Below are 17,126 nucleotides of genomic sequence, written 5' to 3' on the forward strand. Positions count from 1 at the left end.
AAAACAGGAAAGATGCTCCCAGGACAGCCCACGGGCGTTCTAACCATTGCCTGAATAAATTGGATGGAAAGAAGGCCCCTTGTGAGTGGAAGACGTGATCTGTCATGGTGTCATCCAAACGAGACTCATATGAAGGGAGAGGTCAGAGCACTAATAAAGACCACACACACACACACACACACACACACACACACACACACACACCACTGATTGAACAGTAAGTGCTAGCTGACAGTCTTCAGCTATTTTCCTGGAAACATTTTAATCTCGTCGTAAAATGGCAAAAAAAAAATAAAAAATCTGCCTCCCTCTCTCTCCATCCATCTTTCATGAGCACGAGTTCACAGCCTGATGATGTCTCTGTCTCTTTCTCCCCCAGTTCGGTGCTGTAAAGCAAGTTACCGCCTTGATTGGCAAAGAAAAAAAGGCTGCTGTTGTTCTATATTCATCATATTGCTAGAGGAAAAAAAAACAATCCCGCAACCACAAAAATGCCCAAACCAGCGCCATGCTGGCTCATTTCCACGCCGTCTCAGCCCCGCCGGTGGCTTTCAGCCCCGAGCCCGTTGGTAAATCTTTAAAAAAAAAACATCTCCACGTATGTAGTTTGAGGAGGCTTAAATATTTCCAAAAAAACATCTGGCCACTGTAGTTTTGAAGCACGCACTACTGTAACAGGAGGATAGGGCTCGTGCCTTTTTCCAGACTACTTTCAGCTGTGACAGTTGGTGTTCCATTGGGGCGGCGGGATACACGTTTGACGGCGTTGGCAACGTTTACACAGCCAGCAGACACGAAGAAACAGCAGTTAACTCTTACCGGAACCAGTCAGGAGCAGAGGGAAAACATCTGTTCCATGGGGGAAAGCCTTCAGTGTCATTCTTTGCTCTTCATTGACTAAAGAAATCCTGTCGCGCACTGGTAGCACTGACGCCTCTGCAGCTTCTGCGCTAACCGCCTTAGGAGGCGCCACTGCCGTTTCGAATGCTCAGTGGCCTCCATTTCCACGTGAGCTGAGATATCTGGATTGGAAAGTACGCTCTGTCGCAAATAAACGTTTTGTTCAGCAAAATAATCCTCGCAGGTGAATTCCACTTTCATGATTTATGAAGCGTAAACGCAAACAACGGTACAACAAGGCAATGAACAAACTCCGGTCACATGACTTCACACCACTCCCCCCCCCCAAATTCTCATTACGATTTCAAACAACAACACAGCTTCAAATGTGATTTCATTTCTTGATGGATGTTGTTGTGCAGTCCTGATACATGTTGGACACAATATTAAGAACTGGACATGGACCCGGTGTTCTCATTTCTTTATAATTTTGTGTTGCGCGTTAATTGTTTTGTTTATTCAAACGGAACTGGTTTAGTAGATCTTTAGTTATGATGAGCAAAGCTCATACAGGCACTTCAGTCAGCTCAGGTGTCCTCTGGGTAGAAGCGAGGCGTGAGCCACTCATTCATTTAGTCGACCAAAACAGCGTGCGCTTGCATTGTTGCATAATTCTGCGCTTTCAGGGCCCGGTAAAAGTGGTGAAAACTGCATAAGAGTAGCGACCCAGATGTATCATAACTGTGAGAGTAACGGACTGTCAAGAATATGCAAATACGGCCGCCTGTTGGAGTTTTGCGAGTTGACAACATCACCGCGCGTCCAGGGTCATAGCGCATCACCCAGCGAGCACCCAACTAACGGGACAGACAGCATGGTGACCACCTGTAGCCTGTGACAATGAGGGTTGTGCGACTGTGCAGAATGAGTTAGTACAAATAAACATGTTCGATGTATATGTGCATAAGAGAAGAGAGTGTTAATTATTCAGTAGACTAAGTAAAGAAGTTCTTTGAGACTCATGCATGCCTGGATGTCCTTTCTGTACTACAGTGTGCAACATCGGGACGGAAAGAGGATAAAAAATGAAAAGTCTTTAACATTCATTGCCCACCTCAGCATTAATATCAACATATTTAGTCATCGCAGCTTTGAAGACACTCTACAGTGTGACAGTATGCCCAAATGCAACGAGAATTCATCCGGCGAGGAGTACAATCAAAAAATAAACAGTTGCTTGAGCTGCAGAACAGGGAAATGTCCGACCGAGACCCCTGCCACCGTCTGAAAATGACTTCCCATTCAGGAAACTTCACGCTGACAATTTTAATCCATCTTCCTCCAGCGGGGACTTGACACTTATTCCTCCTGTATTCCCCGTGGACAACCTCTCCATCTATTTCCTCCTACTCTCGCTCGCTCACCTTTGCCCTACTCGCTTATTCCTCACTCACTCCCTCCTTCACTTCCTCGTCTCCTCCCTCCCTCCCTTCCTCCCTCACATACATGCGTGTCCCCTTCCCAAACAACGCATCGCTGTAAGGATAACAAATTAAAACTGCAGGATAACAGCAGGGCCAGGTTTGATGTATTTATAGCGACAATAGATTTTGCGTGATGTTGTAGAATCCAAACCACTTTTTTCGATCCGATGTATAACACGAGCAAGCACCAGACCGCAACAACGTTCGGCGACATAATCGCCAGGCGACGGAAATCTTTTCCTTCCTCTGCAGCTGCATTTTCTCGACCTAAGACCATCAAAGAAGCCGCCGCCGCCGCCGCCCAGAGAAGAGGGCAGCTGAAGAACTGTTGCTGCTAGCATGGCACATTCATAACGCCTCAAACTGTCAAGATGGCAGAAAAAATACCTTGTGTGTGTGTGTGTGTGTGTGTGTGTGTGTGTGTGTGTGTGTGAGACTGAGAGTGTGAGCGAGTTAGAAGCTGTCAAAACATCCATTTATCAAAGAGCCCATGAGGTCTCAGAGATGTGTTTCTCTCTTGTTCACACACATACACACACACACACACACACACACACACCTACATAAGCACAGATATACAATGGTGTATCGCTTACATCCACTACATTTACATGCACAAAAGATTTAGGATTTTTGCCCTCATTTACAAAAATGAAGACATTATTCTGACTACGCAGTTGACATGGCTAATAAATATGAATGATATAGAATATCAGCTTTTCAGGGTTTCAGTCTCATTCAGAATATCCAAATGGAATATTATGTTTACCTAAATACAATTCAGAATATTTTGCTTCTCTGGATAATAGCGGAATATGAGCAGGATTGGGAATTAAATTATTTTGAATGAACTCAAATAAAAACTGTACTGAAGTCCATCTGAACTCAATAAGCACATGTCATATGGATTTTTTTTAAAGACATATTTGTTAAAGTTTACCTGAACAATGGTGATCACCCGGCTGTGCAGTTGCCCTCGGCTCGATGGCTCGGACTATTGTATTGAAATTAAAATCCGATCCTATTCCTCAGTGTGTGTTGCATCGTGTGAACATGTGAGCGATGCTAAGCTAAGCCATACTTTGAGTGGAATGATACCTTAACGTGTTGTCTTCAGCAGTGCAAATAGGTTTCTACTTCTCTGGTTTCCACTCGGCAGGAAAATGTAAGTCAACAACAAAGGGCTGCTGCCCGTTCTGAAGAATCCTTTTGTAAGCCCCGTTACCGAGCCCAAAACATAGCCGGGCTACGGTGGCGTTCACGTGGAGGAGAGCAGTTCCTCCAGCATAGCGACTTACACACACACACACACACACACACGGTGTTATCTAAGTGCTGTGTCTGAGCGCTAACGCGTAGCCGCGAGGAACGCAGTCATCTGTGTGTACGGCGGACTGATCTCAGGGCAGCTCGCACACACAAGTGTCACGAGCCAGTTGTTTGCTTTTACACATGATCCAAGGACATTTAGTGTTTTCTCTCATGGTTTGACTTTTGAAGTCGTCATTTAATAATTGCATATAGCTTGTGACTTAAGTCAACTCTTTTTTTAACTGTGTGCCCGAGAGAAGATGCATGGAGTGTGAAGAATGAGACGTATTTATGTCTCGTCATCATTGAGTTGGAAGAAGCAAAGGGGCAGTTTCTCCCGTGACCTTCTGATCTCTGTGACTTTGGGTCATGGCTACTTTGACTGTGTATAAAGTCATAGTAAAAACTTAACGTTTTGTTTTTTTATCTGATTTGGTAATAATTTAGGTTCAAAACGTAGAAAAAAAAAAAGAACCAACCTCATCAACTGCATGTAACGAGGTCATCATGTCACAGATGTTAATGCATTGTGTTGCTGAGTTGTTGACTGAAAGGAGGCCTGTGTTGTCGTCTTATTTTCCTAAATAACTGTAAGTTGAGATTGTGTGGACCGAGCAGAGATGAAATGCTCTTCCTTTAAATCGTGTGGCTGGACATTGCACATCACACCATGAATGCACAGAGGAGTGATTCCCTTAGCAACTAAGTAGCAACTGGGTAGTTACATGAATCTTTACCTTCAAAGATAAGCGTTTCCATTATTTGCCCCTGTAGACTCACTTCAACATCAGCACAAAAAAAGCTGTCTGGTGAGAACAAAAACATTGTGCAGCTGGTTTTTCGCTTCCCTCGGAATCTCGCCGTTCAGCACGAGCCGCACGCCTTACGTAACCTCGACCGCTACGCCGCGGAGATGAGCTCCGGCTCCGAGCCCATTCAGTCGAGCGTTTCATTGGAGCTCAGCGTGAACAATATGTCTCTCATCGAGTCAGGAGGGAATATTTTCTGGCGTGTTGAACCAATAAAACAAGACTTTGTGTAATCTCGGTGTCAGGACGGCGGTTCTCTGCTCAGGAGTCTTTTCGCTGAAAACTCGGAAGGAGATTCCTCCGGCCCTTTTTCTCTGGGCCTGAAACACAACCCATCTGCTCCTCCTGGCCGCCGCTCAATCACACCGCCTTCTGGTGTTGCGTGGCCGTCAGGTGAGTTAAACGTTTCGCCCGCTTCAGCTGGGGGTCGCGGTGGCATCTCGCTGGCTGTGAAGATCGCGACTGAAGTCCTAATTCATCACACCGGGGGAATCGTGGCGTGGCATAACAATATGCTAATGCGGCGACGTCGGGCCCTCGCCTTCACCTCTCTCTCTCTCTCTCATCTTTCTTCCTCTTCCCTCCTCCACCTCCTCCCACCCACTGCTCTTCTGTGATTTGCATCTTGCCGCCAACATGGTGGAGCTGATGTTGGAATCGTGCGCCGGTGTCCTGCTGCGACGGACGAACGCGTAAATTAGCCCGTCGTTGCAGTCGGATCCCATTTAAGCACCGGTGGAAAATCACCGGCTCGCATACCTTCGGATGGGATAAAAATAGCTCCGCAACAGGTGTCGCTTTTTGGTGGAAAAGGTGTGCGGTCGGGGACTTCACAGAGATGCAGTTCAATCAGGATTACTCAGCAAACGCGCTGCTGACTCTGCGTTTATTCAACATCTGTACTCCTTTTGGCATCAATTTGTGAAAGTGTTTTTTTTTTAAAAGTTGTTTGAATGTGTGTTTTCTTTGTGCTGTTGTTACGTGAGCATGTTGAGGACATTTTGCTCTTACCCCATGTGACGGGTACGTTAGCCAGCCCCAGTCTCCCGTGATCGTCGTCGTGTCCAGGAGGTTCACTGCAGAGAGAGAAGAACAAAACAACAACAGATGAACTTTAAAGGATTGTTTGTTTTCTTCCTCGCCCTCCTCTCCCTCATCCATCCTGTCCTTCATCGCCATCCTCTGTGGGCACTGGCACCCGGCAGAGTCGCGCACATATACCTGTCTGACAGGTGTGACTGATGAGTCGGGATGGTAAGTCGCGGCAACTCCGGGCCGTGGTGTCGCAGCGCGTGACGTCACCTTGACCCGGCTCACCGGCTCGCAGCCGGCACCTCAGTGGTCCGGGCTCAGAATAGAACAGGATACGACATGTTTACTGTTAAATGTGCAGAGGAAAAACGGTGCAATGTCTGAGCGCTGAAAGTCACCGGAAAATATCTTATAAACGGCTGATTAAATATTAATATCTGACTAAAACTCAGGTACTGCTGTTTATTATTCTTTTAATGAGTTAACACCAGCTCAATAGACATTTTAATACATCTCAAGAAGGAGTTAAGGGTATTTAGTATATATCTTAACTTGATTCATCCATTATTAGCTTTATTATACTGAGCTTATTGATATAAAAAGTTATATAATAAGCAGACAAACACAAAGATAATTTGACCTTGTGTTGACCACTGTAATTCTCCTACACTCTCTCCATGTCTTCCTCCTTTCCCAGCAGTCCCAGCATATTTTTTTTACTTTAAAAAGGAGACATATCATACTTTTATTTTGGGTCAGGTTTAGATGGTTAAAAAAGACAAACAGAAACGTTATTTTTCTCAGACCGTCAGCCTGAATGTGTCTGTATCCCCCCTCTATCTGGTTTCAGTGCCTGTCTCTTTAAGTAGCCCTCTTGAAAGAGCCACATTTTCTCATCGAGGCGACCCACAACAACTGACCGGGGTCGTCTTATTTAACAGCGCCGGATACCCAAATGTAGGAGCACAGGTAAGTGAGTTTTCCATGATATGTCCCCGTTTAAGTTAGAACATGTTCACCTCACGCATGCCCAGACACCCATTCACCTCTATTTGCGCCGTCTGAAGTGAATTTGCGACTTCGCTCACACTCCTGTTTTCCCACTGACTTTGTATACAGACTTGCTGCATCTTCTATTCACTTCACATTCTGTCTGAGCACCTTTGGATTCGGGTGGCAGGGCATTACAAGTAAAAGGGATGGACAGATGGGGGAGAAAAAAATGAATGGAGAACTTAATAAATCACTAATTCTAGCCACTGACAGCGTCCATTCCTTCTGTTCCAACAGGTGTGTGTGTGTATATGTGTGTGTGTGTCTCCCTTTCAACACTTCCAGCTAATATGATCTCTGCCCCAGGGCTGCTTGTCAAGCAGCCGAGCGATGTTTCTCACATTAGAATGAGTTTAACAAAAACTGCTTCACACTTCTTAACGCTCCGTCTCTCATCCCTCATCTTTCTGTCCTGACACTTGCTCCCTTCCCGTCTCCTCTGCATGCTAAAGCTGCACCGTGCAACGTTTCCCGCCCCCGACGTGGGCGTAAAGGTCACGTCCGAGATACTTCCTACTTACATCCATGAGTTTTTCAGACGCAGCTCTGTTTTCGTAGTCCAGAAAGGATATCACGACATGTATCCTTCTTTCTTTTTTCTTTTTTTTTAGGGTTAATGAAACCGCCGTGACCGAAAAGCGGGAGAACAGAAAAGCAAACCACCCACGCACTTTGACTGACGAGCGCCTGCTTAAAGCGCCTGCACCGCCACGGTGCACTTACACAGGTGTTTTCACTTCCGCCTGATTAGACGTCTCCTCTGACAGTGATTGACTGACGCACGTGATTTTCAGAGGCACTTTTCACAGCAGCCATTTTGTCATGTACGGGTAAACACAGGTGTGATAATATAATTAGTTATGGTCCCATTCTATTTGGTGTGTCGCAGCTATTCTGGCGAGCCAGCAGGCTCAACACCACGGCCCCGGCCCAACGAAATGGAACAAGGCCATAATTAATGTTGTTTAAACTGTGTTTGTTGTAAAAGGGGATTTTGCACCTGTTAGGATGGGACGACAAACTCCTGTATGTTGCATGTCGCACACGACATAGGAGGAAATACAGAACCGGCATTTGCAGCTTTAAAGACGCAGTTGGTAACTTTTATCAAAATTACTTTTCCAATATTTACTCAAACTGTCGCTATATCCAAACATTACTACATCAGACAGATGCTTTGTGAAAAAAAAACTGGTTCTTCTGCCTATTATTAGTGCTCCGAATGGCATTAGCAAGATTCCACCGCGTCCGAAGAAAAAACAACCAATCAGAGCCGAGGAGTCTCCTAAAGCAGCTGTCAATCACTGCTCTAATCAAACTGTCAAAGTAAGCAACGCTAAATTTAATATGAATCAAGATTATGTTACTACATTGCCCATGTCCGGCCTCAAATGTTTTAGAAACATATTTTAGTGAACCTTTTGACTGCAAAAAGTTTGCTCCGGCTGGTGGGTGGGGCTTCGTTTTGGCAATGGAATCTTTCGAATGCCACGAGGAGCACTAAAAGGGAGAAAGGGGAGCCGGCTTTTTCACAGATTATCCGTCTCATGTTCGTCTGTCAGAATGTGACAATTTGGGCAAAGTGTTTTCTAAGTGATTTACCCACTGCAGCCTTAACACCAATGTATGAAAAAAGATTCTTGAGTTTTGACCACTTTATTAAAAGGATACCAGTCAATCCGTCTCTTAGGTGGATCCGGATAGCAGGAGGCCAGCACTCTGAAAATAATGAATTTCAAGAGCAAGAAGTCTTACTAGGTGACAGTAAACTGCAGATAGTTTTGTGTTTCACTCTAAAGTGTCAATTTGTCACTTCCTGTGAGTCAAGAACCATCCATACCCACAATTCATTGAGGCAAATTGGAGGGGGTAATGGGAATGAAGCACCCTCGTCCGCTACGGCTCCACTCCGTGCTTTCGGCTAATAAGACGGGAGTATTTTTCCATGGAAATCACGCCAAGTGGAGCCCCTGTAATTTCTCTGCGCAAAGACCGGCGCCACACACACACACACACGCCCACACACACACACACACGTGTCGCAATTAGCCGGTGTGTCGCTCCTCCTAATCTGGGCACCGGGCCGCTGAGGAGGCCAGTGGGTCAGAACACATAGACAGATGGCAGTGCCACCGTCCATCCATCCCCCTCCCCCCCATCCGCCGAGCCTTCTTTCTGCTTCCCCCCCACCCCTCAGGGCGCCGGCGTCCCGCCGTCTCATATTGATGATGCGACACCCCCTCCTTACCCCCCCCCTCCTCCCCTGCGCTCTAGCCAAGGTCACAAATGGATGCCGCCAATTACACTCCGGCGAGTGCTCTTCATCGGCCCACCAAAGTGACATAATGAAAGCAGCGTGGTGGCACAAGTGGATTTAATCATTCCTCCGTGCACCGAGGGAATTTCGCTCTGCTATACTGTTATTGTTGTTATTACACACAAAAAAAAATGAAAACGTGACAAATATATCCGGAAAAAGAACACGTAGGACGGTGTGTTATCGGCCACGGCAGGCTGTGTGAAGATTCACGAGTCAGTCCCAGTGGTATTAATTTAATTTCCACTCAAATGAGAAATCCCAGCGTCTTTGAAGGTGGCGGGAGTCATTTATCTCATTTGCTCGAGCTGTCTGAGTTATGACTTGCACGCGAGCGATAGGAGTTCAGTGGCGTGTTTGTGGCTTCGCTTTAATGTGACGGGCGACCGTGTGAAGAACAAAAAAAAAAACAGAGGACGGGCAACAATTTGCTCATTATTTAGTTTTCTTCTCCCTCGCGCTCCTTCACATCCTTTATGAAGGAAAACAAGAAGAGCAGCCGGAAACCCTCGCTCTCTCTGCATCTCACCTCCGCCTTTCTTACGGACAGATTTTGTCACAGCGGGCTACGAGTGAAGACACGAGGCAGATGGGGTTGAAAGGAGCTTCTTTGTCGCACTGGCTGGCTGAGAACGAACGATTTCGCAAGCAGTGACGAGGTTAAAGCCTTTGCTTTGGCAGGGGGGAGGAGGGGCCGAGTGCTTCTCCTCGAGGAGTCTGGGCTTGAAATTGAGTTTGTTCCCGTTTCCACAGCGTTCCGTTCATCAACAGCAACAGCAACTGGCAACGCCAGCCCGGCATCTCCGCCAATTTCTCCCTCGCCCTGTACTGTCCGTCGACTAGAGAGCTTTTTTTTTTTTTTTTTGCGCTCCCTCGGAGACACAACATATATTTCCCAGGGTGCCCCCTCCCACGTGCCATTACTTCCACCACAACCCCCTCCCACCACCTCTCTCCATCCATTGCCCCCCTTACTCAATCTGGCCTCTAGGGTTAGTGGGCGCGTGTGGACGCCCGCGGCCTGGCACTCATGTCGCGGGCATGTTTTGATACATGCCCGCGACATCCAATGCTTTTGGAAATGACGCCTGCTTGCTCTCGCTTTTACACACACACACACACACACACACACTCCAGCCGTCCCTGGTAGTGGTCACGGGCGGGCTGAAAGAGGGAGCGTATGTGTCTGAAGTCAACATGGAAGAATTATGGGCTGTCTTGGAGGAAGTGGAGTTTGCCTGCAGCTCCATACAGCCGACAACAACAATGATGCCTTTTAAAACACACACACACACACACACACACACACACACACACACACACACAGACAGAGGAAGGAGGTATGAAGGGAGTAAATAGCAGAACAGAGCAGATGCTCAAAAGCTCATTTCCACCCCAAAAGACACATCCATACATTTTAAAGAAGGGAAAAGTGCAGCCATTATTACACACACACACACACACACACACACACACACACACAGACACACACGCACACACTCACACACGAGGCATGTATACAGGAAATATGCATTTTACCATTTTTGCAGGGAAAAGGTGAAACACTCAAACGCACCCGTGGACAGCTGACACATATATGTACACAGAGAGAGAGAGAGAGAGAGAGAGAGAGAGAGAGAGAGACAGAGAGAGAGAGAGAGAGATATTGATGGTGCAGCTCTGTGGCCAAACAGGGACTATGACAGCTGTGTAATTATCTCTTCAACACCTCGCGTTCCCTAACAAGCTTCGCCTTCTCTTCTCTCTCTCTCTCTCTCTCTCTCTCTCTCTCTCTCTCTCTCTCTCTCTCTCTCCTCGCCGCCCGTGAAGCTCCTCGTCAGCGACCAGAGGAGACGATAAAAGCCTTCTCCGCAGAGATGAGAGGAGCTCCACTGAAAAACACCAAACCCCTCCTCCTCTCTCTCTAATTTTCAAACACGCACAGCCATCTTCAATCCTTTCTAGTTTTGTTTTGCATTTGCTCCGCAGTCTCAATGCCAATTCCCCACTCTCCTATTAAGAGAACAAGTCCATATAAATTACTAACTCTCGAAAAAGAAAGGGGAAAAAAGCACTCTCATCCTTTGTTCATTCAAGGCAACACCAACCAATACAAAATGAGCCAAAGTCATTGTTTTCATCACCAGTGCTGCCTTCTTTATATATTTTTCAACAGTCGCTCTGATGACGCATCGTGATATGTTCAGAGACGTGTGCCCAACTAAATTAGACACGTGAAATGAGAGGTGGAATAGAATTAAGGGTGCTCAATGGCTCCTTTGATTTGCAAATTGTTAATTTGGTGCCCCTGTGAGCAAGTAGAAGGCGAGAGGCCCACGGAGGTTTAGCGAATCCTGTTGTCGCTGCACACAAGGACACTCAAGTTCATGGGCACGGCGGGCTCCCAAAGCAAGTCTCTTCAAGCGTTTTTCAGAGCTAAACCGTAAAGTAAGAGAGGCCAGACCCCGATTCCTCAGGCGTGACTGCGCTGCGCGGCGTACATTGGAAAAGTGTCATTTGTTATTTTTTGGGGAGTGAGGATGTCACTCACTCGAAGTTGCCAGGCATTTGTACAACGACACGTGTTCCTGAGGTTTGGGAGTATTTGAGAAACGGTTGACTGGAGGAATGCTGGCACTGTATGCTCCCGCGAACCACAGCTTACGTCGCCTGTCGACGTTCCTGAAACAACGATGCGTTTCATTTATACGTAGCTTCATTCGTAGCAGCATTGGATCATGCTTGCAGAAACGTACAACACTACTTAGCGAAGGTTGGAAAAAACATAGACCGATATAAAAAACATAATAAGGTGAAGCGTAGATAAACAACAAAAGCCCCTATGAGCCCTTTCCCATGTTACATTGACTGCGGCTCAGTGGTTGAGCGGGCCTGAACATAATCACACCGCCACATGAAGGATTTCTTTAAGAATACTTTGAGATCCACTTTAAGTTTGCACTGTATATTTTCTCTCCCTCACTTGGTTCGCGTTTGACGAAAGGCACTGTAAACATTGCAGCAGTGAAAAACTGTCTGCAAACCTACTTTTGAAAAGTTTACTGAGCCAGTAATCTAAAGAGTGGGGAACAAAATGGTGTGGCCCTCTGGATAACAAGTGTGCTATAAATAAACCACAACACATGGGACCGAAACTCCAAGCTGCGATCACACCCAATACATAACATATTTGTGTTGCTGCGACTGCTTTCTCCCAACCTGACATATGTCGACACACGTTATGCCAGCTTTTCTTCTGGTGACTTGTCCTCCTTTCCCCGCTTCTTCTTTCCCTCCACATTATGTTAGTACATGCTTTTTGTGTTGTTAACCCTATTTATTTTAACTATCCTATCCGGCACGTTTCCACAGAAAATAAACATTTAATAATTATTTTTAACACATTATAATGTAGTCGCAAGCAGGACCGTTATAACTAATAATTCATTCATTTATCAATGTTCGTAGCTTGTGAAGCATCTGTAATTAGTGTGTGAAGAGATGAGGTGCAAATGACCGTATGATAAAACACATTTAAACATTTTTTACCAATATGATACGATATTATAAAGTATTTATCTCTTATAAAAAATTTGCTGATTAAGGCCATGAAATGCGTCTGAAAGATCAGGGAGAAATTTAGTTCTCTAAGAGGACTTTGAGTTTGGATTTTTTTTGTCATTTATAAACATTTTCAAATCACACCTGTAACCGATTTGTGTTTGAATCATGCAGAATTACGTTTTTTAACATAATTATGATAGTTGACCAATACATTCATATGTGAGCCTACAACTACATATGTCATAGTGTGTTGTAACTAATTGGAAATATCGCTATTATTAATAAGCAAACTTTAGGTATTTCCGTCAACTGGTTTGGAGCGACGGCGTGGTGTCGGTCAGACGCTGGCGCTGGAGGCTCATGGCTGTAATCCAGGAGACTGAGCAGAAGAAGAAGAGTTTGCAAACCAGAAACTAAACAAGTCACAAGTTTGGGCGTCTTTCCCCAGAATCGCTGACTCCACCTTTACGTCTAAAAGTGAACCTCAGCGGCTGCTTCCCTGTCACAGGCCACTACCTTCTCATCAGTGAGGAGCGTTCACAGTGAGCTGCCCTGAGACATTTATTCACAACGACCCTCACCTCCAGCTCATCACCGATCCCAGTGGGACAAAACACCATCAAGTCCAACTTTCTGCATTCGAACAGCGTTCATCTCAGGAAGAGGTGATCAATAAGCGTCGGGATGGATGTGGGAGACTCTGCCGATTTCCTTTGAGCCGGCTGACAACAGAAAAATGATCGTCAAGCAAAATGGCTGATCAGCGACAACGTGACCATTATAAGAAGACATGGAGTCCACCGCACTGGCACGGTTAAACTGTAAGATTAAGACCATGAAGTGCTTATAATCAGAGTTACTGTTACTCAAACAGGAGGAATTAGTGCATCTGGTGGGACTACTTCCAGCTGCGTAATAACATTCATGAGATGCTCTACGGAGTATTTGGGAAAGCAGAATGGTGTATGTGGAATTGAGGAATAATGATTATAATAATGATGATTAAAACGCATCTTTAGTGCCCTTAGGCTTCTGATATCGACGCAGCGAGGAAAATCTTTGAATCTGTATCAGACGCACCGGGTCCTCCCTAAACCCATCCACGGCATTACTCGACGATCAGAGAAACTCACGTTGTGTTGAAAGTGAGAAACTCTGGGTGATCAAAGGAACACAGGACTTTCACCCAGGAAAACCACTGGTATTACCATATTTTGTCAAGTAACAAGGAAGAAGTTGCCAAGTAACAAGCACACTTAATTTAACTTAGACATTATTTTAAGGGGAACCCACGAAGTATTCGATGAGCTGGGAGTGAGACTGTGCTGGAATATACCGAGTAAGGAGTGTACGTTGATCCCGCTAGCCTTATTAAACACATGCGGTATCGGCCAGATATCAATAATCCAAATTCCACACATCTTCCCAGGATGCACTGGGCAGAGATGACATACATATACACTCCATGTCAAGTGCCTGGTATCCGTATAAAATCCAGACACTTTATTTAAAACACTTGCATCCACATTCCGCCAAATAAATGCGTCGCCATTTGCAATCAGATGACAGATCTCATTGCCAGACACCTTTTGCCAGCGTACACGCCATCAGAGCCGCCCCTCCTCCAGTCCAGAAGGAGATGGTACGTGATGCCCCCGAAGCTGATTTGATAATGGCCATAGATGCCAGAGGAACTAGCTAGCTAATGGCACAAGACCTTCACGTCTAAATGAAAATGTCGAGCGAACACTGTGGTTGGGTCAGGGGTGTTGAGATATCTATGGAAACATCTTGTCCTCTAAGCCGTGCTGTTGACACTCTCTTCTTTCCGTCTTGCTTCATTCTCTTAGTATTTGTTGCAGCAATGGCCCATTTTCCCCACAGGGATCATTAAAACTTCATCTCGTTACCTTTACACCTACACTCACCTTCTTCCCTCCTCCTCCTCCTCCTCCTCCCCACTCATCTTTCTTCAAACTCTCCCTGAAGTTTTCCTCCCCAGAGGCCCTTCTTTTCTCCCCGAGTCTCCATTGTGGTGTAAGCATTTTGTTCTCGGTGCAGAGGAAGCAGTGCCGACAGATGGAAGGAGAAGACTGCTGAGAGACTTATTATGACGCTGTGATGCAGACACCCCCCCAACATAAAAAAGCCACAGTATTTTTTTTTTTAACTTTTCATCTTCTCCTTCTGAACTCTCCTCTGTTTGTATGGCGAGTGCATGGAATGAGATTTCAGAGGTTTCAAGTGGTAAACAGAGCAGACAACAAAAACCAGACAGAATCTCTCTCTCTCTCTCTCTCTCTCTCTCTCCTCCACATACACACACCTTGTTTTACCCTGGATACGCTGTAGCCCCCTGCTTGATATTTTTTTGATGAACTAGTTAGCCGACTAAGATACATTTTAGATTCATTGACTTCTCCAGATTGATTTGGTTTTTTTTTATGGGACGACGAGCAAAGCGCAGAATTATGATCCATTTGAGTTTCCTGATATCAAACTAACACGGGAGTGATTTCAAGATGATATCCTCGTTTGTAACGAACTAAGAATCGAACGAGGAAACATAAGACGCTTTTTACCCTGCAGACGCAACAGCACACATCACCATCACTGCTGGAGCATCCAGAATTGTTCTGGAAATGAGGCACGGATGGGCACACTGGCGTACCCTCCTCCCTGCCCCCATAAGATAAAAAAAATGCACTAGAGACAGCGCTTTTCCTAAAAAAAAAAAACCTGTCATCACAACGCACGCCAAAAAACAATTACAGAGGGTGGGCGGCTGCTGAAATGATTTGGTTCACGCTGGACAGCGCTACCCGGGTGTCATAATTTAGCAGGTGCTCCCGGCCCGGAGCGCGGGACCCCCGCATTGCATTTTCCCTGCAAGGCACATAGTGTTTGCTGCATGATGGAGGCTGGAGGAGGCTCGGGGCCAGGAGAGGCTCATCCTTTCCCAGAGGGGTACAGAGGAGCGAATAGCTGCTGATGCCCAGGCCTGCTTTGCTTCCTCTCCCCAGGGAAAACCTCCAGAGGGACATAGACGTAGCGGGGGGAAAAAGCGTGCAGAGATATTTATAGAGGCAGGTAAAGAAGGAGAGGTGAGGAGAGAAAGAGAGTAGTGGGGGGGGAGGAGGAAGTTGAGGGGAAACGGAAGAGTCTGAGCTGCCGCGGAGATCCGGATCGTCGATGTCCGCAGCGCCCGCCGAACTGGACGGATCCCTTGGTTTTCAGCATCGGTCCGTCGCGAAAGCCAAAGACAAAGTCTGCCTCGACTTATTGATTCATGGCGGTGGGGAGTTCACACGGGGGTCAGCACGGAGAGGCAGCGAGAGCAGAGCAGAGAGAATAGTTGAGTCGAGACGACAGTGATACTTCATCGATACAGACTCGCCTCGCAGTCCAGAGAGCTCTGTGATGTTTCCATACGAGCCCGGCTCTCGCTCTGCCTTCCTCCTCAATAAGTAAAACCGGCTTTTATTCTTTATTTATTAAATAACACACACACTCCCTGTACTGCTCCCAGCTCTCAGTCGGCTCACCTCAGCCCACGTGCTGCATGTATGTCTCTATTTCACACCGACGCCCCTTTAATCATTTCGGCGAGCCGTCGTGTTACATACAGGGCTCTCATCATCTCCGGCGTGCGCTTAATGACGCATGGGGATAATTACTGTCAGTCAGTAGCGTCACATCCGTATTTCTGCTCTGAAGTGTGCGTCCTTTGACAGGAACGAGCGTGCGATGTCATTAGCGGGATGACATCATAAAGGGGGCCACATGAGAAACGCATACCATGAGTAGAACATCAGTTGTTGAGGGCTCTTAACTGCAATGTGCAACGAGCCGCGTTGTTATTCGACAGTCGCAACGACTGATGTAGTAAAAAAACAGGAAGGGGGTTCAAGTCAGAAACAAAAGTTTCAAATTAGAAATGAGAGACCTTTGCATCCACAGAAATGTTACGAATAAATCCAAAACATGCAGAGGCAATTTAGGGGAATTTATCTTGAAATAAAACAAATCCAGGGACTGAGACAAGACCGAGACCTCCACAAAGGGCTTTTGGGCTTTTGCCAAGCCAGTAAGAGATAATGATTGTGATTAATGAGTGTTCTCTCGTTACCCAAGGTCATGAATCCTTTAAGTGTTTGCATGCATGTGACTTTTTTCTTCTTCTGTCTTGTCTGTTTGCATGCAGCCCTGCTGCTGTCGCGCAGCCAACGAACGCCAGCAGCAAGAGCGTTGGGGGGCATGGCGCAGTTTTAAAGCATAAATCCTTCCAATCCACACGTCGATAGATTAACAAACGGTGCAGGCCTTCACCTACGAACTGTCCCGGAGACACGGGCCAGCCAGGAAGTGACTCAAAATTACCACAAAGAGACACAAAGCAACTACGAATAGGGACAAAAGAGACGTACAACGACTAAAAAGACACAAAAAACAACCTCAGAAAGACACAAAATAACTACAAAGGGGACAACGTAAACTCAAATAGACACAAAGAAACAAAATGACTACGAAGACACGAAAAACTTGAGATTGTGATAAAAATATATATATATATGTTCTTAGTTTTCTAGTTGTGTGGAAGCGCCTTACTGGCCCCATTCACTTTAAAGGGACTGGTACCAAAGTCTGGCACCAACGCAGCATTGGATCGCTGTAACAAACATCCCTGCTTTCATATATTCTTTGCACTGCAGCAGG

At 46.1% G+C, this 17,126-nt stretch overlaps 1 protein-coding gene across 4 annotated transcripts in view; it reads right to left on the minus strand.

Annotated features, from left to right (window-relative positions):
* Window positions 1-17,126, minus strand: part of epha8 (eph receptor A8) — a 95,613-nt gene that overhangs the window by 66,717 nt on the left and 11,770 nt on the right. For all 4 annotated transcript variants that reach the window (XM_068594330.1, XM_068594329.1, XM_068594328.1 and 1 more), the window contains exon 2: window positions 5,456-5,520. In XM_068594330.1, the coding sequence (XP_068450431.1) occupies window positions 5,456-5,520 (65 nt within the window). The remainder of the gene's footprint in view (window positions 1-5,455; window positions 5,521-17,126) is intronic.

This window comes from Clinocottus analis, unplaced genomic scaffold (assembly GCF_023055335.1).
Source record: "Clinocottus analis isolate CAN_PGR_092001 unplaced genomic scaffold, fCliAna1.0.p SCAF_3, whole genome shotgun sequence".
Lineage (NCBI taxonomy): Eukaryota > Metazoa > Chordata > Actinopteri > Perciformes > Cottidae > Clinocottus > Clinocottus analis.